The 27,444-nt window shown below is 45.1% G+C and overlaps 2 protein-coding genes and 1 non-coding gene across 5 annotated transcripts in view; 2 read left to right on the forward strand and 1 right to left on the reverse strand.

The window, feature by feature from the left end:
* The window catches only part of LOC121552132 (nesprin-2-like), a 236,291-nt gene that overhangs the window by 65,356 nt on the left and 143,491 nt on the right, over positions 1–27,444 (forward strand). For both annotated transcript variants that reach the window (XM_045211261.1, XM_045211262.1), the window contains 24 exons: positions 296–1,099; positions 1,434–1,568; positions 2,963–3,156; positions 3,661–3,970; positions 6,442–6,563; positions 7,281–7,404; positions 7,834–7,994; positions 8,360–8,510; positions 8,708–9,444; positions 9,570–9,743; positions 10,393–10,543; positions 10,856–11,014; positions 11,657–11,824; positions 12,070–12,171; positions 12,791–12,994; positions 13,344–13,549; positions 13,796–13,903; positions 14,021–14,315; positions 14,517–14,695; positions 22,370–22,685; positions 22,903–23,067; positions 23,244–23,585; positions 24,882–25,018; positions 25,262–25,391. In XM_045211261.1, the coding sequence (XP_045067196.1) occupies positions 296–1,099; positions 1,434–1,568; positions 2,963–3,156; positions 3,661–3,970; positions 6,442–6,563; positions 7,281–7,404; positions 7,834–7,994; positions 8,360–8,510; positions 8,708–9,444; positions 9,570–9,743; positions 10,393–10,543; positions 10,856–11,014; positions 11,657–11,824; positions 12,070–12,171; positions 12,791–12,994; positions 13,344–13,549; positions 13,796–13,903; positions 14,021–14,315; positions 14,517–14,695; positions 22,370–22,685; positions 22,903–23,067; positions 23,244–23,585; positions 24,882–25,018; positions 25,262–25,391 (5,574 nt within the window). The remainder of the gene's footprint in view (positions 1–295; positions 1,100–1,433; positions 1,569–2,962; positions 3,157–3,660; positions 3,971–6,441; positions 6,564–7,280; positions 7,405–7,833; positions 7,995–8,359; positions 8,511–8,707; positions 9,445–9,569; positions 9,744–10,392; positions 10,544–10,855; positions 11,015–11,656; positions 11,825–12,069; positions 12,172–12,790; positions 12,995–13,343; positions 13,550–13,795; positions 13,904–14,020; positions 14,316–14,516; positions 14,696–22,369; positions 22,686–22,902; positions 23,068–23,243; positions 23,586–24,881; positions 25,019–25,261; positions 25,392–27,444) is intronic.
* trnag-ucc lies at positions 11,358–11,428 on the forward strand. Its single transcript has one exon. It is a non-coding gene; the product is annotated as a tRNA-Gly (tRNA).
* LOC121552248 lies at positions 15,065–20,945 on the reverse strand. Of its 2 annotated transcripts, none has more exons than XM_041865011.2 (2): positions 20,836–20,945; positions 15,065–19,847 (listed from the first exon to the last, which is right to left on the reverse strand). In XM_041865011.2, the coding sequence occupies exons 1-2, from the start codon at positions 20,873–20,875 to the stop codon at positions 16,282–16,284; spliced, it is 3,606 nt and encodes a 1,201-aa protein (XP_041720945.2). In that variant the 5' UTR covers positions 20,876–20,945; the 3' UTR covers positions 15,065–16,281. Both variants share the same exon structure in this region, with proteins under 2 accessions (XP_041720945.2, XP_045067198.1).

Below are 27,444 nucleotides of genomic sequence, written 5' to 3' on the forward strand. Positions count from 1 at the left end.
GCTATGATTATCTGACATTTCAGGCTAGCTGGGTAGGAAACGGAAGTGCTCCATTTCAGTCTTTGGAAAACAGTGTGGGTCGTCATGATCGACCATTAAACTAACAGATTATTAATAAATCCAGTTGCTGGCAGTTACATTCGCAAAGACCCAACCCTTAGTTTATGAACATGTTAAGACCTCGCTGTAGGCGGATATAGAAGTTGAGGAGTGCTCTTTGAAGTTTGTCTGTCTCAGTTTCAGAGGTGTTTGCTAAATGTGTGTATGTTTGGTTTGTGTGTCTTTCCTTTTACAGGAAATTGTGGAGATGCTTAGCTCCCTGGGGTCAAGGCGAGCTCGGGCTCCGGCGGGGGACGAGCCACCACCCAAGGTGGTAGTCCGTTGGTACTCACTGCCAGAGACCCAGAGGGGTTCAGTTGCAGCGGCCACAGCCAAGAGCAAGGGTGACCTGCCATCCCACGCCAAGCCTGCAACTCAGACACCCCCACATGGGCGGCACACAGAACCCCATAGCCCACTGCAAGGGGACAGTCTACCCCAGGCCATGAGCCAGCAGGCAGCCACCACCAAGGCCCTACCAGAAAGTCAACCTCACACCCAGACCCCAACACAGCCTCAGCCGGTAGGCCTCACTCAATCTCAGGTTCAGACTCAAAACAAACCTCAAACGCAGCAAACTCAAACTCCCATTGAACCTCGAGTTCAGCTTCTGGCCCAAGTTCAAACATATGCCAAACCCAGTGAAACTCAACCTTTGAACCAAAGTCACGAAGAGCGAGAGCAGCAGCCTGTGGGTCAAGCTTTGTCCCATGTTCCCACAGTGCCCCAAACCCAGTCTGAAGCAACTCAAAAACAGACCCACACCCCCAAATTCAGAGTTAAAGGCCAACTGAAGACCCAGAACCCTCCTCAACAGGGTAGCGACCAAGCCTCTCCATGCCTACCGTTCATGGTCAGTAGCGAGATCTACTCGAAAGCCAAGGCGATGGCTAGGAGCAGGCTGGAGAAGGCCAAGTTTCGCCTGAAAGAGAACATCCAGGAAGCCATCGTACTCTTCAGTGACCGAGAGATGTCTGACTGGCAAGCCAAGAGAAAAGAGGTAGAAATCAAATAGTATTTCATCTAATGTTTTAGTTTTTTTTTCTTGTCAAACGTTGCCATTTGCATCTCCATGATTATCATGTGTATAACTTTTTAATGTCTGAATAAAGTGTCTCTTTATTTAATCTCTGTTAAATTTTGTGCAATATAGTAAACGTTTTCCTTTGTCAGAAGTTGTCATTTGTAATCCCAGAGTATGGCAAAGGCGCAACACCTAAAACATGTATGGAATTCAATGTCTTTTTGGAGTGTTGGTCAATGGTCAGTATGTGGTCATGTTGTCCATGGTGTGGGGGTCATGATTTTTGTCTGCATGATCTCTCATCCTCCAGAGGGTCCTGGGTGCGTTGAGGCCCGCCGTCCTGGAGGAGTTCCTGGGGGCCGCTGAGGGTTTGGGGGCCCTCTGCTCTGGGGCCCAGCTCCAAGCCGTGAAGCTACTGTCTCTTTCAGTCAGGAAACAGTGGGAGGTAGGAATGGGAAAAGGAGCTGGTTCAAAGAAGACATTACATTTACATAAAATATTATATTTCAGTCATTTAGAAGACGGCCTTATCCAGAGAGACTTACAAGAACGGCCACTATAGAAAATGTTTGTTCACTGTTTGCTGCTTCTGATAAATAAATTGTAATTATTTTTAAAGGAGTGGGGCAGTCCCACTCCTTACGTATTTTATTATTTATTGGATATGACAGAAAGAGGTAGAGAGGAAAAATAAGAGAGTTGTGGCTGAAAGAGCAATTGGCTGGATTCAAACCCATGCTGGTAGCGGTACATGTATTCTAGAGGCAGCAGCCTAGAACGCTAGACCACCCCAGGCCCAGGCCACAATAAATAACCTTTTAATAAAGCATATTGGTTAGGGTTGGCAGCAAGCTGATGATTGAACTCATACCTAACAGGGCTTTGAGCTCCATTGGGCAATGTATAGGTTATGGGCAGATCAGTGGATACATTTTTAGTCAACCTATCAAAATCCAATTGCAGGGAGATAATCAAGTCAAATGTATGCTGTTCATATTAGGATAGCACACATCAGCTGTAGTTGTGCCAGTCACAAGGAGTCCTAATATGGACACCGTACCAATGCATTGCATGAGCTACTTATCATTCTGTGCTCATTTAATTTGATTTAATGCCTAGGCTTACTAACAGTGGTTTTGTGTCTTGTGACGCCCAGGCTGTGCATTCAGAGATGGCTGCCTTTTTGCCACTCTTGTGGTCTGAGATCAGCCGGGTGCGGTCCCTTAACCCCACTGTTATGAGATGTGACATAAGCACTACTAACACTGAGCAAGATGCCACTGACCCTGAACCTGTGTACAGACAACAGGTACTGCAACATCTTTTGAATCAATATTTCACAGCATTGTTGCACGGTAACATGATAGCATGAAATTAGGCCTAGTTTCCATTAGTGGTGGCTGGTGGAATAAATGCAATGATATCAATGATCACATGGTTTCAATGTGTTTGATACCACTCTGTTCACTACATTCAAGCCATTATTATGAGCTGTCCTCCCCTCACCAGCCACCCCTCACCGGCCACCTTTGAAGCAGAAGGGTTGGGAGGAGATCTATCTGTTTTTTTACAGGTTGACCCTGATTGTACATCAGTCTCATTTAGTCTAACGGGGTTCTCATTCTCCAAACTACTGTATTTCACTGTACTCCAAACGTGGCTCTGGAGCTTGGTCTACATCAGGGATGGACAACTTTGATGGGGGTGGGGGCCACCAAAAAATATGAACTCATCATGAGGGGCCGCAGTTGCTCGTGGGTCTGCGTACCCACATGTGCATACCCGTGTACATACCTGTGTACCTGTAGGATTCATTCTATTCTATTTCTATTGTTCTAGACATGTCTACCCACAGAGGGCGGTGCGTCCCTGAGAGGTGCAGAGCGCGTGGAGGCCCTCAGGGACCTGTGTGAGACCCTGGCCCCGGAAAGCGCACCCAGCAGAGCTGCAGTCCAGCGAAGGGAGTCAGGGGGAGGGCAGGGGAGCATGCTGCCGCAACCGCAGCACGGTGCCACAATGCCCCCGCAGGACAGGTGAAACATAGCGCTACAGTTACAAAGTACAGTTTTCAATGGTGCTCTACAGAAACAGACAGGCCATTGGGAAGTTTGGGCAAATGCCAAATGGGCTGGTCCATCTTTAGCCCAGTGGTCTGGTATAAATGTAGGGTTTTGTGCAAAATGATCATTATTTGGCTAGTAATTTGGACCTCAAGGGAAAAAATGGGCTGGTGTACTAGAAATGCCCGGGCCAATTTCTGGTCTGCCCCTGGCGATCTATGCAACAATTCTACTTGCAAATAACCCGTAATGTCTTTAATATCTTAGTAGTGATAAAATAATTAAATTCATTTAGATCATTGTTTGAAGCTATAAAGTTAAACTATTAATGGGCTAGTTAACCATTAGCTACTTGTTTTGTCTGTAAAACCTCAAACTGTTAATTATATGTATTTATATTTCCTGAGGCCAGGCAATTTGATTAGCTAAGTGATGGTCCTGGGTTTACCCCCTGTTGTTGTTCTTGTGTCACTTTAGCAGGGGGCGTGAGCCTGGAGATCACACCCTGCTGAGCGAGACTGGCCAGCAGGCTGGCCCACAAAAGCAAAGCCAGGAACTCCCACAAAAGCAAGCTGGACACCATTCTCAGGCTCTGCAAGACCAGAACCAAACCCAACTGAGAAAGATCCGCCCACCGCAAGACAAGGGCCTCCCACTGCAGGCCCCGGAAAAACCACTCCCAGTCCAAGACCGCCCATTGCATGTCCAGGGCCGCCTACTTCAAGTCCAGGGGGGTCATTTAATGCATGTCCGGAAAAGCCACCAACAAGGCCCAAATCACACTCAGGTACTGGAAGTGGTAGGATGGTAGGATGCTAGTCTCGGGTATCCTGAATCTGGTGTTTCGCTCTTAATAATAGTTGGAAAAGTGTCTTCTCAGAGAGTGGGCTTGGGCTCAATGAAGGGTGTGGATAGCTATATATAAATTATATATATATATAAACTCAGCAAAAAAAGAAATGTCCCTTTTTCAGGACCCTGTCTTTCAAAGATAAAAAATTAAATAACTTCACAGATCCCATGCTTGTTCAATATATACAGTTGAGGTTTACATAAACTTAGGTTGGAGTCAATAAAACTAGTTTTCAACCACTCCACACATTTCTTGTTAACAAACTATAGTTTTGGCAAGTCGGTTAGGACATCTACTTTGTGCATGACACAAGTAATTTTTCCAAGAATTGTTTACAGACAGATTATTTCACTTATAATTCACTGTATCACAATTCCAGTGGGTCAGAAGTTTACATACACTAAGTTCACTGTGCCTTTAAACAGCTTGGAAAATTCCAGAAAATGATGTCATGGCTTTAAAGCTTCTGATAGGCTAATTGAAATCATTTGAGTCAATTGGAGGTGTACCTGTGGATGTATCTCAAGGCCTACCATCAAACTCAGTGCCTCTTTGCTTGACATCATGGGAAAATCAAAAGAAATCAGCCAAGACCTCAGATTTTTTTTTTTTGAACTCCACAAGTCTGCTTCATCCTTGGGAGCAATTTCCAAATGCCTGAAGGTACCACGTTCATCTGTACAAACAATAGAAGGCAAATATAAACACCATGGGACCGCGCAGCTGTCATACCGCTCAGGAAGGAGATGCGTTCTGTCTCCTAGAGATGAACGTACTTTGGTGCGAAAAGTGAAAATCAATCCCAGAACAACAGCAAAGGACCTTGTGAAGATGCTGGAAGAAACAGGTACAAAAGTATCTATAGCCGCAGTAAAACGAGTCCTATATATCGACATAACCTGAAAGGCCGCTCAGCAAGGAAGAAGCCACTGCTCCAAAACCGCCATAAAAAAGCCAGACTACGGTTTGCAACTGCACATGGGGACAAAGATCTTACTTTTTGGAGAAATGTCCTCTGGTCTGATGAAACAAAAATAGAACTGTTTGGCCATAAAGACCATTGCTATGTTTGGAGGAAAAAAGGGATCGCTTGCAAGCCGAAGAACACGATCCCAACCGTGAAGCACGGGGGTGGCAGCATCATGCTGTGGGGGTGCTTTGCTGCAGGAGGGACTGGTGCACTTCACAAAATAGATGGCATCATGACAAAGGAAAATGATGTGGATATATTGAAGCAACATCTCAAGACATCAGTCAGGAAATTAAAGCTTGGTCGCAAATGGGTCTTCCAAATGGACAATGACCCCAAGCATACTTCCAAAGTTGTGGCAAAATGGCTTAAGGACAACAAAGTCAAGGTATTGGAGTGGCCATCACAAAGCCCTGACCTCAATCCTATAGAAAATATGTGGGCAGAACTGAAAAAGCATGTGCGAGCAAGGAGGCCTACAAACCTGACTCAGTTACACCAGCTCTGTCAGGAGGAATGGGCCAAAATTCACCCAACTGATTGTGGGAAGCTTGTGGATGGCTACCTGAAACGTTTGACCCAAGTTAAACAATTTAAAGGCAATGCTACCAAATACTAATTGATTGTATGTTAACTTCTGACCCACTGGGAATGTGATGAAAGAAATAAAAGCTGAAATAAATCATTCTCTCTACTATTATTCTGACATTTCACATTCTTAAAATAAAGTGGTGATCCTAACTGACCTAAAACAGGGCATTTTTACTAGGATTAAATGTCAGGAATTGTGAAAAACTGAGTTTAAATGTATTTGGCTAAGGTGTATGTAAACTTCCGACTTCAACTGTATATATATCTAGCCTTCTCAGATGGCTCTGGTTACATTTTAATGGCAGTTGACATTTCAAGAACTAGGCCTACTAGCTAGCTAGCTGGCCATTGTGCAGAGCCATAGTGTAGTGGTAACAGTCCCTGGCACGTGTCATCTTTACAACTCCCCACCGGAGACTTGGGTTTAGCACCTGCATTCCCCCTTCCCATTGTTTCACCTCATCTCAATTACTTACAGTCTGAATAAAGTGTTAAAACACCTTAAAAGTGTTAAAACACCTTCCTAAGAACCTCATACCTAGAGGCAGTCTTGGTTGGCTGCTCCTGGCACCTCTTCAGACAGCGACAGCTGTAGGAGTTAATCCCCAGTAATTGGATAAGGTCGTGCTTGAGGGTGTAGGGTGAAGTTGCCCCTAGACGCTGATCCTGGGTCAGTATTGCATTTTCCGCCCTAATGGTTAAGAAAAGGATTAAGGGAGGGGAAGCTGATCCTATATCTGTACCTAGGGAGAAACTTCATCCTAGAGTGTGCTAGAGCCACTGTCCGTCTTTACTGCCTCCCCTGACCCCGCTGTTACCATACGCCTGCTCTCCTGTCTCCTAGGTGATCGTCAGGGGTGACAGCGTGGAGACCGAGCAGCAGGCACCTGAAAGGACAGTCATCCCGGCCGCCGCCACCACCCCCCCACAGGAAGAGGGGTCGTTGATGCAGGAAGTGGTGGAGAGGTAAGGGTGCCATCTCTACAATTTGTTGGCTAGTGTGAACAAATGTTTTTTTTAAAGACAGTCGACGCATGCTGATAACTCTCTTCCATTAAAGCCTCTTTTCAATTTGTTCAAGGCGAGCTCAAATCTTTGCATTAGCCTACACTGTTTGTAAGCCTGGATAGGATGATCTGAAAAGAAAAACGGTTGGATCATGGGTTGATGCTGAGTTATGGATACATAAAACAGATTGGAATGACTGTAAAATGTTTAGTTAAATATACACTTTCATATATAGATATAGAATGCTATAAGAAAGCTATAAACTGTTTATAGACACTGTGCTAACCACTACAATAACAAGTTGCCATGGCCAATCGACCACAATACCAAACCGTTTCAACCAACGCTCCATTTGAAAACTTGTCGCACTTGTTGACATTTGATAGTTTTGATAGTTTTGTTTAATGCAGGAGAAAGTTGCTAATGTGAGTGATGCTTTATTCTCACCTCCAGTTTTCATGTTCAGTGGTTGTTTTGAAAGATGCTCATAGATCAAATGTGTTGTTATTAAATGACTGCACTGAATCAATTGAACAACTTTTTATATTTGATATATTTTTGCTGGTTCTTTTTACGTGTATAATTCCTGTCTTAAATTTCTTTGCACTGTGGAAACAAATTTCATGTTTCTTTAAAAAATGTAACTAATAAAAAAGTTGAACCTTGACTATTCAGGTACAGAGCTTCCCATTCAGCCTTCCATTCCCAGCTCCAGAGAAACAGACAGAGTCTGGAGAGAGAGTTTCAGCCCGAGCCAGTCACCACCTCTGCCCTGCACAGCCACCTCAAGGAGCTACAGGTCAGTCTCAGCCATAGAATGGTTTATTCACACGTATATAAATACACGCGCCACAATGATGCACTTTGGCAGTTTACTATGCAGGAACATTGAATAGCTTTGCAGCTTACACAAGATTAAAAAAAATACATTAAATAGAAATAGAACTACTAGAAGGGACAAAGCCCAGGCTCATACCAATTGGACTAGAACACTCATGGGTGACACAGATCATTTATATGGTCTCAGCTGCCTTCCCGCCACAGTTGTGTTCAGTAGGACACACTGTTTAAAACAAAAATTGCAGCGGAATTGGAAAATGTGAATATCTTATTGCACACGTTCAAGTAGTACCTCCCCATTTCAGTCAGTTTAAAAATGTGTGTGTGTTTTAAAAATGTGCGTGTGTGCGTTTCAAAAATGTCTGTGTGTGTGTGTATGTGTCGGCAGGCTCTTAAGCAGGAGACTGAGGTGCTCTGGTTTGAGTTTGAGCTGCAGTCCTCCCAGGTGTCCCAGCAGCAGAGTGCAGAGGGAGGTGGACTGGAGGGGTACAGTGAAGGGTCCGAGCTCGTTCAGCAGTGGAGAGGCCAGCAGATCTGCCTGCAGACAAGGTCCAGTTTCACTTTCAAGTTCATTTGATTTATTTGAAAAAGTACATTTGGGGGAGACGTATGATAAAAGATATTAACGAGACTAGCGAAGTCTTCACCCCCCTATACAGGAACTCTCAGCCAAAGCATGGGCAAAATGTCCCCTTCCCTTCCGAATTTCAAAAGATGCGAACACACATAGGGACCAATTGTGTTGAATTTCCTTTAGTGCAAATTACCCATTGTTACCACATAATTTCCTATTAAATACTTGGTAGTTACTCCTGCATTTGTGTGTGTGTGTGTGTGTGCATGTGTTTGTGTTTGTGTATGCATACATGTATGTGTGCGTGTGTGAAATGAAATGGCTTGTGTTTCTCTCTCAGAATGGCTTCTCTGGACACCACTGTGGAGCTGATGGAATCAGCAGACTCTCAGATATCACTGATCTCAGACCAGCTCGACCGCATCACCAGGCAGCCCATAGCCATCTCAGCCTATGCCCTGACTGATCCCTGGACTGTGGCGGACTTTAAGGTATACTGTACACGTCAGTGTCCACACATCACTTGACTTGACACACAGCAGTTGATGAGTTGTATGTATTTTGTTCAACACACACACACACTAAGCTCATGAGCCGTTAATAAGTGATATTCTTCAAGAATCAATGGGTAATTTAATCAAGATCAAAGACTGGGCCTTTAAGTGTCTACTGTCTTCTTATCCCCCAGGAAATGGACCAGCGGCTCCATGCAGAGCTGATGTGCGTGTCAGGGCAGACCTCCGAGGGGGAGGCCCTAGACCCCTCTATGCCCCCGCCCCTCTGCCACGCCCTCCTGGGCTGCAGCCACCGCCTCCACCAACTCAGACAGACACTGAAGAGGGTAAGCTCGGCCGCCGGGGCCCTCGATCGCTTTCTAGCCAAGATACGAGAGGCCAACGCTGGGATACAGGCTGCGCTTGTTCCCTTGGACCACTGGCAAAATGGAGATGGTACGACCCGGGCCCGAGGCAGGCATTCCGGGCTGCTGTCTATCCGGCAGAGTGTGAGGAAGGCTGGGGAAGAAGCCGGGAGCGTGGATGGTCTACTGGAGGTGGCCGGAATGGCGTTGACGATGGAAGGAGCTGCTGCGACTTGTCGTGACACAGTGGCAGCATTGTCACAGCGACTGGATGAGGCAGACCTCGAGTTGGCCGGAAGAGGAATTGGGAGCGGACAGAAGCAGGAGGAGGAGGAGGAGCTAAGCCTTAAAGGGGAGGGGCCTGACATGCAGAAGGCCCAAAGAAGGAGGGAAGAGGAAGAATCATCGGGCCATAGGAGGAAGGGCCAGGTGGAAGGGAAAGAGGGGGAGGAGAAGAGGAGTCCAGGCCAGAGGAGGATGGCCCTACTGGCGGTCCTGAGGGAGATTCAGAGGGCAGTGGAGCAGCAGGGACTGAAGGAGCCGACACTCACTGCAGTGCAGCACAGGTGTGTGACAAACATGCTCACACACACACACACACACACACACACACACATACACACCCTCTCTGTAGCACTTGTGGATGAGCAAACACGCTCTTTCTCCCTGTCTTCCTCCTCCTCCTCCTCAGGATGCGTGCATTGGCAGACCTGGAGGGGCGTCTGGCTGCGCTGCGCTCTGAGCTGCAGAGTCTAGAGACTGCAGACTGCTTGGCTGCGCAGACGACCCCCAGCCCCAAAAGCGGCAGAGCCACACAGGAGCTGGAGACATTGTGGGAGGAGACCCATAGAGCCATTACAGAGAGGTAAGACAGGAAGAAGAGAGGAGAGTTGAAATAATGGAGTGGAGGAGTGAAAAGATAGGAGGGAGGTGTCCAACAGAACCATTACTGAGGGGTAAGAGAGGAAGAGGAGAGGTGAAGGAGAGGTGGAGTGACAGGGTCATTGCGGAGGAGGATACTGCCCCAAAAAAGAGGGGACACCATAGAGGGGGAAAAGAAGAAAGAAGGTACAGGAACAGGGGGAAGGGCTTAAGGCCGAAAGAAGGAGGGGAGAGGAGGAGGAGCAGACCAACAGAGGCATTACTGAGGTAAGAAAAGAGGAGTAGAGGAGAGATGAGGGAGAGGAGCAAAAAATAAGAGACAAATGGAGAAGAGAGGAGGGAAAAGACAGAGTGAGGTTAAAATGGAGGTCAAGTGCTCTATGTGTGTGACCACACTGTGGATGTGACCGAGTGTGTGATTGTGCTGAGTCGATATCAGTTAACAGTTGAATTTGAACATGTATGAATCTCTACGTGTGACTGCTGTGTGTGTGTGTGACCGCGCTGTGTGTGATCATCCTTTGTATGACTATGTTATGTGTGTGATCATTCTTTTTGTGACACTGCTGTGTGTGACACTGCTGTGTGTGACTGTGCTGTTTGTGATCACTCCTTGTGTGTGCATTGCACAGGCTGGGTCATTGTGGAGGTCTAACAGAATTACTGAAGAGGTTCCAAATGGTACGCGGTCGTCTAAGCAGCACCTTACAGAGGGCCGAGCGCACCATCAGTGAACAGGCCTCGTACATGGGCAAAGACAACCTACAGAGGCTCCTTATTAAGGTAAAGAGCTAGAACGTATAGTAATGACAACAATAACAATAACAGCAACAACAACAACAACAGCCACAACCACAAGAACAATGCAACAGATAACAAAACCACAACCATAATGATCAATTTTTTTCCCACCACACGATGGCAGCATAAGATCATAACATTTTCCCTCAAATGTGCTTTCATACGTACATAATACTGTATCTCTTCACCTGGTAATGTTTTTTTGTGTATTTATTTTTCATACTTTAATTTTTTTGTGTGCCTTTGTTTGTATTTATATGTGTTTGTGTGTGCATGTGCGTGTATATTTACCAGGTCCACAGCACCAAGGCAGAGTTGAGTGGTCTCGGGGAGGAAGTGGAGGAGATGCGCGGCTTCTGCAAGCAGCTGCAGTCTCAGCTGCGCCAGATCCCTGACTGCCCTGACACTCCGTTTGAGAGCGAGGCTGACACCCTGATGGACAACTGGCTAGATGTGAGTTCTCACCCCCCTGCCAGAGACCAATACAAGTACAAGTAGTTACACCACAGGGGGCCCTATAATGCCTCAGCAGAAAGACATGTTTTCAATTTGTGTCAAATTTTTCACAGGACTTTGGCTCTCCTATTTTGTCACTTTAGGGTAGTGTAATAACAGTTTTTACCCAAATGCACTAGTACTGTGTCTCCCGAGTGGCGCAGAGGTCTAAGGCTGTGCCACTAGAGATCCTGGTTCGAATCCTGGTTCGAATCCAGGCTCTGTCGTAGCCGGCCGCGACCAGGAGACCCATGGGGCGGCGTGCAATTGGCCCAGGGTAGGGGAAGGAATGGCCGGCAGGGATGTAGCTCAGTTGGTAGAGCATGGCGTTTCCAACGCCAGGGTTGTGGGTTCGATTCCCACGGGGGGACAGTGTGAAAAAAATAAAAATAATGTATGCACTCACTAACTGTAAGTTGCTCTGGATAAGAGCGTCTGCTAAATGACTAAAATGTGAAATGTACTAACCCTTTGGGTCAAAATGTTTGCTCTGGTCTACCGAACGCAAGCCAAGACTCATAGGGTAGGTACTCAAATAAATGTGTACCCTGAATGGACTATTGCCTAGAACGTCAAGCCTGAGAGCTGTGATATTCCCAGGTGACAGAGAGGACGGACACTCACCTGGACAACCTGCGCATGGGGCTGGACCTGTGGGATGGGCTGCTGCAGCTGGGCGGGGAGGTGGAGAGCTGGACCGGCCACAAAATGGCCTGCTTGGTGCAGTCACACCCCTTCCACAGCGAACAAGAGGTCACAGCCATGCAGGTAACATAAAGCCCTCTGGCAACTCAAGTCCTTTCACTCTGAAAGGGGAATCGTGATGGTCTGTCTGTCTGCCTGTTGATTCCAGTTAAAGATTCCAAGAGTGCTATGTATTTCCTTATCTCAATGATGACTTTTTTCTCTCCAGTTTTTTAATTGGGATTTCAACTAATTCCCTGAATATATTGAAATTGAAATGGATTGGGCCCCAACCTTGATCATGAACCCATGTTGTGTTCTTACTGTAGGACGAGATCCAGGTCCAGGAGGAGAGTATGGGGCGCTTTCACAGGAGGGCCTCTGAGATCCAGGTCTTGTTGCAGAGCAAGGAGCCCCCACTGGAGCTGCAGGTGAGTGGGCCTGAGAGGTAGGCCTGCTGGGAGTGGGACTTGAGTGGATCTGAAAATATGGAGTGATATTAGTTATATTAAATTAAATTTCTGGATACAAATGCTAAATTATTTCTCTTGGCACTAACTCCATATTGGATAAACAGGTTTGTGTGGGCCAGGGTAGGTCTGGGTGATCCTAGGGGCCTGCAAAGGCCTAAATGGGCCTGGATGGGTCTGGGATAGCCTGTGTGAGTCTAAGACAGCCTGTGTGAGTCTAAGACAGCCTGTGTGAGTGGTATAGCCTCTGGGAGTGGTATAGCCTCTGTTGTTCTGGGATAGCCTGAATGGGCCTGAGATAGCCTGTGTGGGTCTGAGATTGCCTGAGTTGGTCTGAATAAGTCTATATGGCACTGGGTTGGCCTGCACAGGTCTTTGCGTTTCTCCAAAATGTATCCTTGTTCAATACTTCAATGAAATTATTTATCAATACTTGAGAATGAGTGCTCGTTTACAAAGTAGAAAGTAATTCTCTCTCAGAGACACAATTTAGAGAACAATTTAATGAAATGTATTTTGTTAAATTTTCCAAATGATGCTCAGCAGTGACCAACTCTTCCACTTCCTCTTCCTCACCCAGGTGATCGAGACCCAGCTGAGGAAGAAGATGGAGCAGGTGAAGGAGCTCTTCTCCGACCTCGGGGACGTCTACAGGCACCTGGTGGTGGCCAAGGGACAAGTGGCAGCCAAGATGGCAGAGTGTCACTCCTCTCTTCAGGGCATCCAGGACTCACTGGACACGCTCAGTGCTGCCGAGGGCCCAAAGCTCCTCACACAGATTCAGGTGAGGGTCAATATTTTCCCATATGGTATCTCTTATGTTTGACCCATATCCCCATTTCAGAGGGTACCCTTAGTTTCTTTGGTTCAGGTGAGGCATGATTAAGAACTATGCTCCTGAGCATCATTGATTGATTGAGTCACTGATTGATTGAATATAATGAAACAAAAATTGATTATAATGATCAGTAGATTCCCTTGAACCTATCATATGTTCTTATTAGTGTCTAAAATAATCCTAAACGGATGCAAAATTTGTTCCCAGTGTTAAAAAACATTGCTTTCCATAACATTATTCTCCTCCTGCCACTAGCCTTGGTACTCATTGCTCAAAAACCTGCTTTCATGTGCAGGAGCTGTCTGCACAGCTTCAGACATGGGGAAAGCAGGCGGAGGGCCTCCTGGAGGAGCTGCACCTCATGACCTCTGTGGCCAGCCCACAGAGCTTGCAGAGCCTAGCTGCAGATGGTGTCCGGCTGCATGAGCTCGTCTGCGCAGCCCGTCAGCGCCTCAGTGAAATGAGGGTGCAGGCCCAGAGGGATATCAAGGCCCTGCACAGGTACTGGCTGTCACAAGCATACCTATTGATAGTTACACGTATATCTATTCAGATATTAGTCCATCTTGGGTGTATAATGTGTTGCATACTATCAGATTCCATGTTCCCCCACATGTACTCCAAAATCCATCATCTGTGATTTTTAGTGTGGTTTTGGTTGCACTTTATTTTATGGTATGCAAATAACATTAGTTATGATTTACTTGCAGTAGTGTTTTTACTAACGTGTGTGTGTTTGTGTGGTAGTCTGCAGGAGGAGTGTGCCCGTCTGCAAGAGTGGTTGCAAGCTGCAGTGCTGAAGGTGGAGAAAGGGGAGGAGCTTAGCCACTTGCAGGAGGATGTAGTCGAACACAGGTCACATAATCTAAAATTGCATTAACTACAATGATGACATTTGCAAAAATGATGATGATGGACATAAAGGTCATGGTGATGGTTTTAACTCATCTGTCTCTCCTCCCCCAAATGTAGTAAGCACACAGAGGCCCTCAGTAGACGCATAACATCCTTGCATGGGAGCACCCTAAAGCATTCCCCCCTACTAAAAGAGAGTGAGAAACTTCTAGAGCGCTACCACAGCCTCCGCACCCATCTGCTTTCCTCCAAGGAGAACCAGAGCTCTCTGACCAGCCACACCCAGGCCTTCCAGACTCTGGCCCAGGACACCCAAGCCTGGGTTAGAGTCTTGCAACAGCAGGCTGACTCTCTGGCCACTGGAGCCCCATGCACACACAGCCAGGCTGAGCAGAGACTACAGGCTGCACAGGTAAGAACCTGTCTACGGGCTTACTCCAAACTCCGCCTGGGGGTTATTTGGTGGTGGTGCAGATATCCTCTAATAGCACATAAAACAATACATTTACCAAGAGCCAATCACAAAAAAAGGAAATTACCTGAAATTAAAGTCACAGATTTTACCTTTAAACATGAAACCTTTGTCTCTTGCTACCTCTGTTGTGTCTGGCAGAGCGTGTTGAGTGCCAAGGCAGAGGGAGAGTCTCGTATGGAGGAGCTGAAGGAAGCAGGCCAAAGGCTGGCCCACAGGCCGGGCCTGGGTGAGAGTCTGAAACTGGACGTCATGCAGACCGTCAGTTACACAGAGGTGCAGTGGGGAGCCATACTGCAGTCTGCAGACCAACACCACAGGTGGGTGAACGAATGAGACTCGAGACACTAATCAATTTCTATGATTTTTGAGGTTTCTGTCAGAAAGGCATGACCTCTGTGTAATTAGTTGATAGTAGGAAAGTATCGATGGAATGATTGTGAATAGTTAAAGGTGTACTCCTCAGTCTCTGTTTCCACCAACAGTGTAAACTGTAAACTAAGGGTGGGTCTTGGCAAATGTAACTAACTACCTCTGAGTTATTTAAAGTTGACTTGTACATGCAGTTTTCTTCTCTCACTCTCACTCTCTCTTACTCTATTAAGCACAAACACACTCCAGATCCATGCCACAAATTGTCATATTGTCTTCCACAATAGCACTGTAAAATGACTACAATATAGGCTCAATTATGATGCTGAATTTGTTTATTGTTCAAGAATAGTGAGTAAAAGCAAGAATAGAAGATAAGATGGGGGGTGGGTTGAGGAGGATGCTATGCATCAGTCATTGTCCTCCGGGGCGGTTGTCCTGTTTGACTCTCTCTTCTTCTGTTCTGTCGGTCTCTGACTCTGCTGGGGGGTTCAGTGTTGCCCTCATCGTCATTCCACTTCTGTTCCTTGTGAGTGAGGGACCCTGTTGGCCCAGGGCATGGCTGGAAGAGCTCATCCTAGCACTACCCTCAAGAGTAGGACTTAGTCTGCCAGGGGTTGGAAGGAAATCTAGCAAATAAGAAGGTACACCCTCACCTGAATATAGAATCATTAGAGAGGGGTTGTCAAGCCTTTGGCTCTTAGAACTCCGGCTACAGCAGTTCTCATCCTCTTCACCATAATCGCTTTGGCGTCTTGACACAATGCCACAAGGCTTAGGTGTCTGAGAGTGGGAAAAAATCGTACTGGTGCGGCGGGCCACAGTGCTCCTTCTGAGAGACATTTCTATCTCGTCACCGATCTCCTCACGGCTTGATTTTCTGGAACGCTTTCTACCTTGAGCAACCTTAGGCTTGTGCTCATAAGAGGTATGGGTGGTTGACTTGACAAGCTTGCCGTGAATTTTGACATTTCCGAAAGAAACTTGCTTTGACTTACTTGTTTTTGCATGTTGAAGACCTGGTGCCTGGTGCCTGGGTGATCCTGTATTCCCAGATGTGCCAGCCAATGGACTTTCTAGTTGGGGGCTTTGGGTTCTGCCATTACAGCAGAAGCCCTCTTCCTTGTCCTTGTTATCAGACTCATCATCTGCATCTTCAGCTTCTAACTCTAAAATCTCAGGCAGGTTTCTACTTCCTCCAGATGTGTCAGGTATGTCTGCCGGGTTGACATTATTTAGAATACTGTCTCTATCCTCATTCTCATGGTCCTCAATGGGTCTTGGTCTAGTGTATGGGTATGGGGTCAATCTCTTGACCCTTTGCATTGGCTCATGACTCTGTAAGGATATATGGGAATCTTCTTCTGCCAGCTCAGGTTGTTCACTTGCCATAAACTCTGGACTCCATGAGGTGCCATAAGATTCTGCCTCATCAAAATCATCATCCTGCGGAGGGCTGGATGGCATGGGTCTTAAATTGTTATATGATTTTACATCACAGAAGAACATAGGTGGTGGAGGAGAGGACGAAAAGTCAAAAGAAGGGGGTGGGGCTGTGGAGGGGTTGCTCTGAGACAGTGTTGTCACTCATTTGTTGGAACTCAAGAGAGAACCCTATTCCTTTCATGGGCTCATTGGCTGGATCAATTCCTTGAATGCTGTCACATGATAATTCATTTCCCTGCAGGGATTCAGAAGTGGGTTCGGTAGAGTGCTCAGGGAACACCTCCAACACTTGCCCAGACATTGGAGATGGCCTGGTCTGTAGCGAGGATTCCAGGGATGGCTCTGCTTGACACTTTAAACTATGGTACATTTCAGTTATTTTCTGTAGCTCAAGACCTATCTCAATCTGTTGCTGGGTTTCAAAAAGCTCAGTATCTTGCTTAGAATCAGAAGTCACTTCAAACCCTTTCATGCACACAGAAGACCTCCCAGTCTTTTGCCTGAGTGTGGATAGCAGCTTAAACTCTCCCAGAGTCAGTTGTTGTGGCTCGGTGGACACATCAAGCTTTTCTAGGAAGTTCCATGTTTGAGGCTCAATAGAAATCTCAGTCCTGTGCCTGGACTCAAGAGATTGCTCAATCATGTCCTCATGCTCAGTCTCTTGCCTGGGTTTAGGGGACAACTTGGTCCCTTGGTGGGGTTGAGAAGACACCTCAATCTGCTGTTGGGGCTCAGCAGAGCCCTTAAACACTTGGCCAGAGGGATCAATTCCTTGCATGCACTTTTGAGATCGCTCAACCCTTTTCCTTGGTGGCAGAGGTATCTTGAACACTCCTTGAGACTCTTTGGCTGGCTCAAGCCGTTCCTGGGACTCATTGAAAACCTGAAACACTTGCCAAGAGTCAGGTGTCAATTCATATCCTTGCTTGTGCTTAGAAGACAGCTCCGTGTTTTGCTTGAGTTCAGGAGGCAGCTTAAACTTTTCCTCAGTCTCTGTGGAGGATTTAGTCATTTGTTGACATTCATTGGACATTTCAAATATTTGGCAGCAGATAGGAGAACGCTCAATCCATTCATGTGGCTCAGTGGAGCTCTCAGTCCCTTGGTTGAGTCTAGTAGACACTTGAATTTGTTGTTTGGGTTCAGTGGACATATTCCATATTTGCCCAGAGTTTGCAAAGGAATCAATTATTTGCATGGACTCATGAGACAGCTCACTCCCTTGAATGTACCCTGGAAACCTCCTAACCCATCGTTTTGGTGGTAGAGGAACCTTGAACACCCCATGAGACTCAGTGGTTGATTCAGTCTGTTTCATGAGTTCATTGGACACCTCAAATACCTGCAAGGAGTCAGGGGTCAATTCTACTTCTTGCTTGAGCTTAGGACACTTTTCATTAATTTGCTTTAGTTCAGGAAGCAGCGTAGACTCTTCCTCTGTGGACAGTTTGGTTTGTTGGGATTCGTCTGACATTGCATTTATTTGCCAGGAATTTGGAGATTGTTCCGTCCATTCTTGAGATTCAATAGAAAGCTTAGTCCCAAAAGATGTCTCAATGCCTTGCTCATGTTCAGGAGATGACTCAATTCCTTGCCTGTATTTTCGGGACAACTCATTCCCTTGGTGAAGTTTAGAAGAAATGTCAATGTCTTCGTCCTCTGTGGACTTTTCAAACAATTGCCCAGAGTTAGGTAATGGGTCGATCGTGTGTGTGGATTCAGAGGACAGTTCGAACCCTTGCATGCATCCATATGGCTGCTCAGTTCTTTGCCCGTGTGTGGTAAGTCGCTTGAACACTTCTTGAAGGTCTTTGGCTGTCTCAATCTCTTGATTGGACTCACTGGACACTGTAAACACTTGCCAGGAGTCTGTATTCGATTCAGCTTCTTGGCACAACTCATTTCTTCGCATGGGTTCAGGAGGTAGCCTGAACACTCTTTGAGGATCTTGTCCTGGCTCAATACCATGCTCGTGCTCAGGAGATAAGTAAATCCCTTGCCTGTGTCCGTGGGACAACTCAGTCCCTTGGTGTGTTTTAGAAGAAACCTCAATGTTTTGTTTGGGCCCAGAAAAAGCTTCAAACACTTGCACATTGTTTGGAGGAAGATCAATACCTTCCATGGGCTCTACAGACAGTTGGATCAGTTGCATGCAACCAGACGACCACTTAGCCCTTTGTCTTAGTGGCATAAGTACCTTAAACACTCCCTGAGTCTCCATTGATGGCCCTAGCCTCTGCTCTGTACACACCTCATTCCTTTCCATGGGTTCAGAAGGAAGCTTAAACTCTCTTTGTTTCTTTGTGGATAATTCAGTCAGTTGTTTGGGCTGGGGTACTTCAGAAACTTTCAATATTTGCCAGGAGTTTGGTGACACCTCAGTCCCTTGTTTGCACTCAGCAAATGGTTCAATGTCTTGCCATGGACCAAAGGATGATTCAGTCTCTGGCCAGGGCTCAGTAGGAGCCTTGGACACTGTGTCAGGTTCTGGGGATGGCACAGTTATTTGCTGGAGATCATTGGGCATATCAATCTGCTGTGTTTCAGTGGAAGATATTATATGCTCAAGTGGTGGTTCAACCGCTGATTTGTGCTCAGGAGATAAGCCAATCATAGGTCCAGATGACATTTCAGTTCTTTGGTGGGGTTTTGAAAAAAACTCAATCTGTTGTTCGGGCTCAGTTGACACTTCCAATTCTTGACCAGAATTTGGATATGGATAATTCCCAAGCATGGATTTATGAGGCAGCTCAATGTCTTGAAGGCACTGCTCAACTGTTTGCTTTGGTGGCAGAGTCAACTGGAGCACTTCCTGAGGCTCTTTGCTTTGCTCATTCCATTGCAGGGGCTCCTCAAACAACTCAACTTCTTGTTTGTGCTCAGGAGACTGCTCAATCATTTGCAATGGTTCACAAGCTGACTCAATCTCCTGCCAGAGGTTAGATGGCCCTTTTAAGGTCTCATGCTCACTGGACAATTCGATTTGTGGTTCTGGCTCAGGGGAAACGTCAGATATTTGCCCAGAGTTAGGAGACAGCTCAATCTTTTCCATGCACTCTGGAACTTTCTCGATCTCTTGCCATTTTTCAGAAGATGATTTAATTTTGCCCCCAGGTTCTGGAGATGTCTCAATCCTTTCTCCTAAAAGAGAACAGCTATAGTCGTTGCACTGCTCACACTCAAGGAACACTGGAAATGGAGAGAGACTGAGTTCCGAGAACTGCTCCCCCTCATCACTTTCTATGATAAATAAAGCAGGAGAGTCTGGGGGAGAGTCGGCTTGAGGGGATCCTGCTGAGGGAGATGGGCTAAGGTCCTCAAGGCAGTCCATGTACACTGAAGCAGGAGAGAGACTGTCCTCTTCTTCATGGCCCTCGAAATACCAGGGATCAGTAGTGGGCTGGTTTTTGGTGTAGGTCAGCCCAGTAGCTCCGGCCGCAAGCCCTGGAAGTGTTCTCATCACAGGGGCATCACTCATTGGCTGCCCCTGTGGTGTTAGGTCAATTGATGCACTGCACCCTGGCTTGCTCAATAAAGGTCCAGTAGAATGATTGCAGCAAGGGCCATGTTTTCTAGTATACTGATCACAGAATGGAGCTGAACCAAGGTTCTGTGATGTAACTTTTTGAAGCCATGTTAGATCAGGCCTGCATCCTGCAAACATAGAACAGAATGAACTATAGTTAGGATGAATGTATTGGCCAAAGCTAGTTTTTGCTTACAAAAATGTACAATGTTGTGAATATATGCAATATTTTACAAAGAAACTAGTACGTTCGTACTAGGACAGTCAACCTGATGTAAAATGATGCTGGTTTATAGTGAAAGATTTGAAAAGCTTCGATAACATGGCGGCAAATGAAAGACAACATAATATTATCAACTGATGGATTAGATTGCATGTAGCAGAAGAAGGCTACTGATATGTTACAACCTTTACTTATTTTTTTACATTATACTTTAAAAAATTAGACTCATATTTAATACTGGCATAGTAAGAGTCTCCTCTCACTGTTTATGACATCACCCATGAAAACTACGAATGAGGAGAGCATAATTATAGGCCTAGAAAAACTGTATCTACAATTACAAATTGTGTTGAATACGTGAAGGTTACAAAGCAAAGCGAAACATTTTAAGACAAAGCTAAAAACAACAAGACCTATACAAAGAGATCATCCTTCAACACTTTTATCAAATAAAGACCATACTCTTCTTGCTTTTAGTTTAACACAATAGTTTACGTGAATCACAGAATGGTTTGGGGTACTGTAAAAGCCTACTACTACTACTACTACTACTACTACTACTAGGCCACCACTATTGCTACTACTACTGCTGCTGCTGCTGTTACTACTACTACTACTACTACTACTAGGCCAACACTACTACTACTACTATCAAACTACTACTAGTACTATTACTATTGCTGCTGCCGCTACTACTACTACTACTACTACTACTAACTATTACTACTACTAACTATTACTGCTACTAGCCTACTACTGCTAGGCCACCACTACTCCCTAGTAGACTCCCCCTCACAGGTAGTCACTTCCACTTTTCTAGATTAAAATCCAGTCATAGTTTAATTTTAAGTTAACAAGATTCTACTCAATTGAAAATATGAAAATAACCTTACCTGGGCAATCCACTTTATGCAAATGTATGACAGGAATCATTCTTGTGAAGAATTCTCAGCAGTTGAGTATATCCATTTTGTTTTCGTTTTAAGTCTCACCAAGCAGGCAAGCTTTTATAATGACCAACAAGTATGTGATGATCTTTGACAAAAGTTCTAAGAACCTACCGGTGACATCACAATATCACTGTGACATCATCCTTACTGCAGAGTGCTGTCTTTCCAAGCAATCTGACCTGAATTAAATTAAATTACAGAATTACACAGTAAATAATTATCAAAAACAACACAAACCTTTTCTGCTCATCTTTGAAGTTTAGAATGTTGTGGAATATTGTATGGTGTGTGGCATTATGTAACACTAGATGGCAGTGTCAATGCATCTATTGGATGCTTTCTCATTTCAAGACAAATTTGATATTTTTATTGCGACAATGAAACACAAAACAATATACACATCTTTCCCTTCGAATAACTGAAACTCTACGTACAATTTTGCTGACAATATTGTTCCACAATAATGTTATAGTCAAAGTTAGATACCAACTCTGACCTTATGGTTAGAGTGTCTGCCCTAAGATTGGAAGGTTGGGGGTTTGATCCCCTGTCGAATCATACCAAAGACTAAAAATGGAAACAGATGCCTCTCAGCTTGGCACTCAACATTAAGGACATGGATTGAGGAGTTTAGTTTATTCTGATCCCCATTAGCTACTGCACATGCAGCTGCAACTCTTCCTGGGGTCCACACACAAAGTACAGAACAGTTATAGACAAGAAGGTTACGTTAAATAAAACAAATAAGAGTTATATATAGGAAAGACAACAAAAATACTATTTACACACTATTTATATAGATTCATATTGTTGTATACAGTACAGTTAAATTTGATCTTGAAAGAAGAGAGGCGCTGTGATACAATATATTTTTGATCTGTTGTTTAAAGCTAAACATGCTTTTTCGGACTAAGGTCCTGTTACAGATTAGTTTCCTGTCCAGTGGGTGTACTTCTACTTCAAGCTGCCTCATGCTCCTGCACCTATGGGCTGTTCTGGCTCGGACAAGGCTTACTTGTCCAAAGTTAACTTACTTAGTACAAATTTAGATAAAGACACAAAGCATTACAACAAGGTGGAATAAAGTAGGTAATTTGTAGGTGCCATAGTTCCCAGCTAGCAAGCTTAGACACATTTCCTATTGACATCGATGCAATATTTTTTACGCACACAGCTCTCAAGATTTGGTTGTTAAAAAAGCTTCTGCACTCAAGCACAATTATCAACATAGAGATGAAGTTGATACAGTCCCCTGTAGCTCAGTTGGTAGAGCATGGCGCTTGCAACGCCAGGGTTGTGGGTTCGTTTCCCACGGTGGGCCAGTATGAAAATGTATGCACTCACTAACTGTAAATCGCTCTGGATAAGAGCATCTGCTAAATGACTAAAATGTAAAATACATACAGCCTTTTTGATGTAGATTTGTTAGTGTCCATGAAAGGCATCTCTATTTGTCTCTGTCTTTTTTCACTCTCAGTCTCCTGCAGGGTGAGCCCGAGCTCTCCTCCTCTCTTCTGGTCCAGAGGCAGCAGGCCCGGTCCAGAGTAGACCAGCTCCAGCACCAGACTACCCAGCTCTCCATGTTCTTTCCCTGGCCCGGCCTGGCTCAACACAGGAAGGCTGCCCAACAGGCCCGGGCACTACTGGACCAGGCCACAGCCTTGGGGCCGGCCTTCTCTGCCTTGGGGGCCCAGAGGAAGGAGCTAGCCCAGCGCACCAAGGACCCCAATTGGGAGGACCCTTCCTGGGCTACACTAGAGGATTGCCAACCCGCCTTGGTCAAAAAGCTCCATGTGAGTAGGCTATGTTAAAAAATATTATAATAAACAAGATTTCTGAAGTCAAAGGGGGAATTACTGGTTGGATTAAAAATGTTTTCCTGTTGATTCATGGTAGAATTCCTACAGTATCTGAGCCACTGAGATGAATAACACTGAGATGTAATTCAACAATTACAATTACAAAAACTGTATGAAGTTTCTTGCTTTTTTGAATGATCATAATTTTTAGGGAATGTGTGTGAGTCGTGAGGGAGGCGTCCGTAATGAGGATCGCTGTGGCCAGCTGTTGCAGGACTGCCGGCACACCTTGAACTCACTGCAGGAACGGATGCTGGGTATTGAGTCCCAGCCCAGAGACCCTAGTGTCCTGGAGACTGATACAGGGGCTGTGGAGGTGAGATGTATTAGTGTGCACACACCACACCACACTACACACACACACACACACACACACACTCACACACATCCTCATATAAACTCATCCTTTCAGAAATATGTTTTAATTGCATTTTCAACTGTAAGAGATATTCTGAAGAAACAACAACAACAAAAATCTGTCTGTCCCAGTAGGCTTTGCAGGAGGCCATGGGCCACATGGAGAAATATTTTGTGGAGCTCGAGTCTCTTAAGGACATTCTGCTTGCCAGCTGCACCACCAAGGGTCAGGCCGCTCTGTCTCAAGAAGTCAAAGATCTCCAGGACCAGAAGGAGGAGTTGGAGAGGGGCGTCAGCTGGCTGGCTCAACTACAGGCAGAGGAGCAGGTAGCCCGACGAGACCAGCGAATCAGGGAGGAGGTTGACAACCTTCAGAGGGCCCTACAAGGCTCGGCTGAGCGTTTGGGGGACGACCCGGAAACGACCGAAGTATTCACTGATGTCAGGCAGCTCCAGCAGCGCTGGCGCGTCCTACAGGTAGCTAGCTATATGCTCCGGGATGAAGATCAGCTTACCCTCCCCCAATCCTAATCTTAACCTTTAGTGGGGAAAATGTTTAACTGACCCAGGATCAGCAGCTTCACCCTACTTTTAGCGCTCTCATGGTAGAACCATTGATAGAAAAATAATGAATGGGCAAAGCCATCTTTGGATTGATTTAATGGTTTCCTATGAGTGGTGTATAATTATACTGAACACAAATATAAATGCAACATCCAACAATTTAAAAGATTTTACTGAATTACAGTTCATAAAAGGAAATCAGTCAATTGAAATGAATTCATTAGGCCCTAATCTATGGATTTCACATGACTGGACAGGGGTGCAGCCATGGGTGGGCCTTGGAGGGCTTTGGCCCACCCACTTGGCAGCCAGGCCCACCCACTGGGGAGCCAGGCCCAGCCAATCAGAATTAGTTTTTCCCCACAAAAGGGCTTTTTACAGACAGAAATAATCCTCAGCACCTGCAGGTGAAGAAGCCAGATGTGGAGGTCCTGGACTGGCGTGGTTACACGTGGTCTGTGGTTGTGAGGCCAGTTGGACGTACTGCCAAATTCTCTAAAACGACGTTGGAGGCAGCTTATGGTAGAGAAATGAACATTTCATTCTCTGGCATCAGCTCTGGTGGACATTCGTGCAGTCAGCAGGCCAATTGCACACTCCCTCAAAACTTGAGACATCTGTGGTATTGTGTTGTGTGACAAAACTGCACATTTTAAAGTGGCCTTTTATTGTCCCAAGTACAAGGTGCACCTGTGTAATGATCATGCTGTTTAATCAGCTTCTTGATATGCCACACCTGTCAGGTGGATGGATTATCTTGGCAAAGGAGAAATGCTCACTAACAGGGATGTAAACAAATTTGTGCCCAAAATTTGAGAGAAATAAGCTTTTAGTGCGTATGGAAAATGTTGGGGATTTTTTATTTCAGCTCATGCTTCAGCTAAGGACCAACACTTTACATGTTGCATTTATATTTTTGTTCAGTGTAGTTATAATTACATCTTGCCATATCTTGTGCCTTTAAACAGACTTATCTCTATCTCACCGTCTTTCTTGAGGCTGTTCCAGAAAGCTGTATCAAAAAGCTAGCCAGCTAGTTGTCTAAAATAGATTGAAATAACATCATCCTTTGGAAAATATAGACTTAAAATTGACAAGGTATAAGCTGGCTAACTTAATTGTCCAGCTTTTTGTTCTACACTGTTCTCCCGTCCATCACATACTTAGACAAACACATCAAACACACTTACTATATCACATCTTGTTCAGGACTGTGACCAGAGCCTGAGGGAGCTTGTGGCACGGCTTCATCACCTGGAGAAAGAAGTAGGGTCAGAGGACACATATGGAGAATTTCAAACCGATGTGACTTTGGCTGTGGATACAGTGGCCAAAGACTTAGACAGGTACCAATTAATATATGTTCTGTAGCTCCTTGCCCCCTGCATATCAAAGCATTTGGATTGCATTTTTAGACAAAAATGTTTTGGTACATGTGAGTACTGTATTCTTTGTATTTCTCTATCATTCTCATTTTCTCTCTCCTCTCTCTCTCCTCTCTTCATCCCTCTCTCTCTCTCCTACTCTATCCCTCTCTCTCTTCTTTATTTTTATTTCTCTCTCTCAACCTATCCTCTCTGTCTCCGTAGCCTGTGTTTCTCTCTACATGAACGAATGCAGGTTTTTTCAGGCGGCATGGCCCATAGAATGTCTGGGGCAATATGTGAACTGCAGCAGTGGAACCAGGCAGCACAGTCAAATCCCCGAAAGTCTATACAGGTACTGTAGTACCTCTCCACCCACCCACATCCATCCATCCATCACATTTTATTTGTGTAGAACCTTTTACAGATACATTTGTCACAATTAAAGTACTTACCAGGAAGCTGGACCTAAACCCTAAAAGAGCAAGAGTTTTACAGGGACGTAGAATATTGTTATATTGTTTAAGTTTTCATCTTACAAGAACAAGAATAGTCAATCAGAAAGTCACTGCTGTTTTTACTGGACCAGCCACATGGAGAGTAAAAAAGCAATATCTATATGATAGCTTTTGTTGTCTCGTTCATTAAAAAGATTTAGGAATGACCGTTTAAGATTTTATGCTGCACTCCCATCCATTTAAAATGTTCTGAAATCACTGTTTTTCAAAAACCTTTTCCCACAAACGCATTTCGCATGTTGAACGCAGCACAGAGTTCACTGAGGTTGTTCAGAAATCCCTAGTTGTTTTTTAGATGTTTTTCCACGAACGTATGTGTCATGTTGAACGCAGAGGCCCGACTACCATGGATGTGTAATATTAGCAAAGGGCACTTAGCGCTACTTATACTCCATATGCCAGCCATATAGCAACAACACATGTAGGGATAGGAACCCCTTAGCTAGTTTTCTCCAATAGAGCTTCCCATTTGCTCTAAAACCAGGGCCATTATCTTTGGACCTGCTCTGCCTCAATGGAAAAATAGAGGGTTTGTCATCCGGCTCCCCCATTGAAAAATACTACGCATATTGCCGATTCTAGATGAGGCATTTCTCAGAGGGGTTATTTTTGAAAAGGCAAAGCACAGCCATCAGTCTCTGATTCAGAGGAGTTCGGTTAAATGAAGAAGACACATTTCGGTGAATGCATTCAGTTGTGTGACTGACTAGGTATCTCCCTTTCCCTAATATTCAGGACATTCTCATTGTAATCAACTTGGGTAGACTAGCAGTTTTCAAAGGATTGAATTCAGTGTCCAAAGCCATTTCTGACCAGGCATGGCTGTTAGTGTGACACATAGGCTTAGAGGCTACTTTGGAGATGTATTAGTATATAGCCAAAAAATTTACTAAACCAGTATTGAGTCTGCTTTCATCATGCAGGAAGCAGCACCATACCAGTGTCTACATATGTGAAAACGACACATTTCTAGTTAAAAAGTTTGATGATGACTGTCATCAAGAGTAAAGATATTTTAAAAACAGGGATTTTCAAACCTTATGAGATTCACGGTGACGCGGGGAGCAGGAAAATGCTCCCCCCGTGGCTAGAAACTTGTTGCAAGTTTGGAAAAAAACCCAGTTTTTTTTGTTTTAATTCTACTCTATGATGTTTTGGTGGGTTTTACCCCAATTGGTAGTTACAGTCTTGTCCCATCGCTGCAATGGTCGAGAGCCATGCGTCCACTGAAACACAACCCCACCAAGCCACACTGCTCGCTCAACCCGTGTCGGAGGAAACACCATACAGCTGGCGACCGAAGTCAGCGTGTATGCAACCGGCACACCACAAGGAGTGGTGCAATAGCACTTCCCTCGATCGCATGGTGCTATAGAGAGTTGTGTGTGGACAGCCCAGGACCTCTATATCAGGAGGTGTGAAAGGAAGGCCTAGAAAATCATCAAAGACCCCAAGCCATAGACTATTTTCTCTGCTGCTGCACGGCAAGAGGTACCGGTGCATCAAGTCTGACACCAACAGGCTCTTGAACAGTTTTTATCCCCAAGCAATATGACTGATAAATAGCTAACAAGATAGCTACATGGACTCAGTTTACCTTGTATCTTTATTTACCTTTTATTTCAAAAGTTTCTATGCACACTCACAGGGCCCTACACACTCACACACAAACACCCACTCCATCATTTGCTCACTCACACTTAATATGCACATACATTTATACTGACTCTACACACCCGCACACCAACTGACATGCAAGCTGCTGCTACTCTGTTTATCTTATATCCTGTTGCCTAGTCCCCTTACCCCTATGCATATCTACCTCCATCACTCCAGTATCCCTGCAAATGTAAATATGGTATTGGAACTGACTTTTTAAATATGTCCTGT

The sequence above is a fragment of the Coregonus clupeaformis genome, chromosome 36, assembly GCF_020615455.1.
Source record: "Coregonus clupeaformis isolate EN_2021a chromosome 36, ASM2061545v1, whole genome shotgun sequence".
Lineage (NCBI taxonomy): Eukaryota > Metazoa > Chordata > Actinopteri > Salmoniformes > Salmonidae > Coregonus > Coregonus clupeaformis.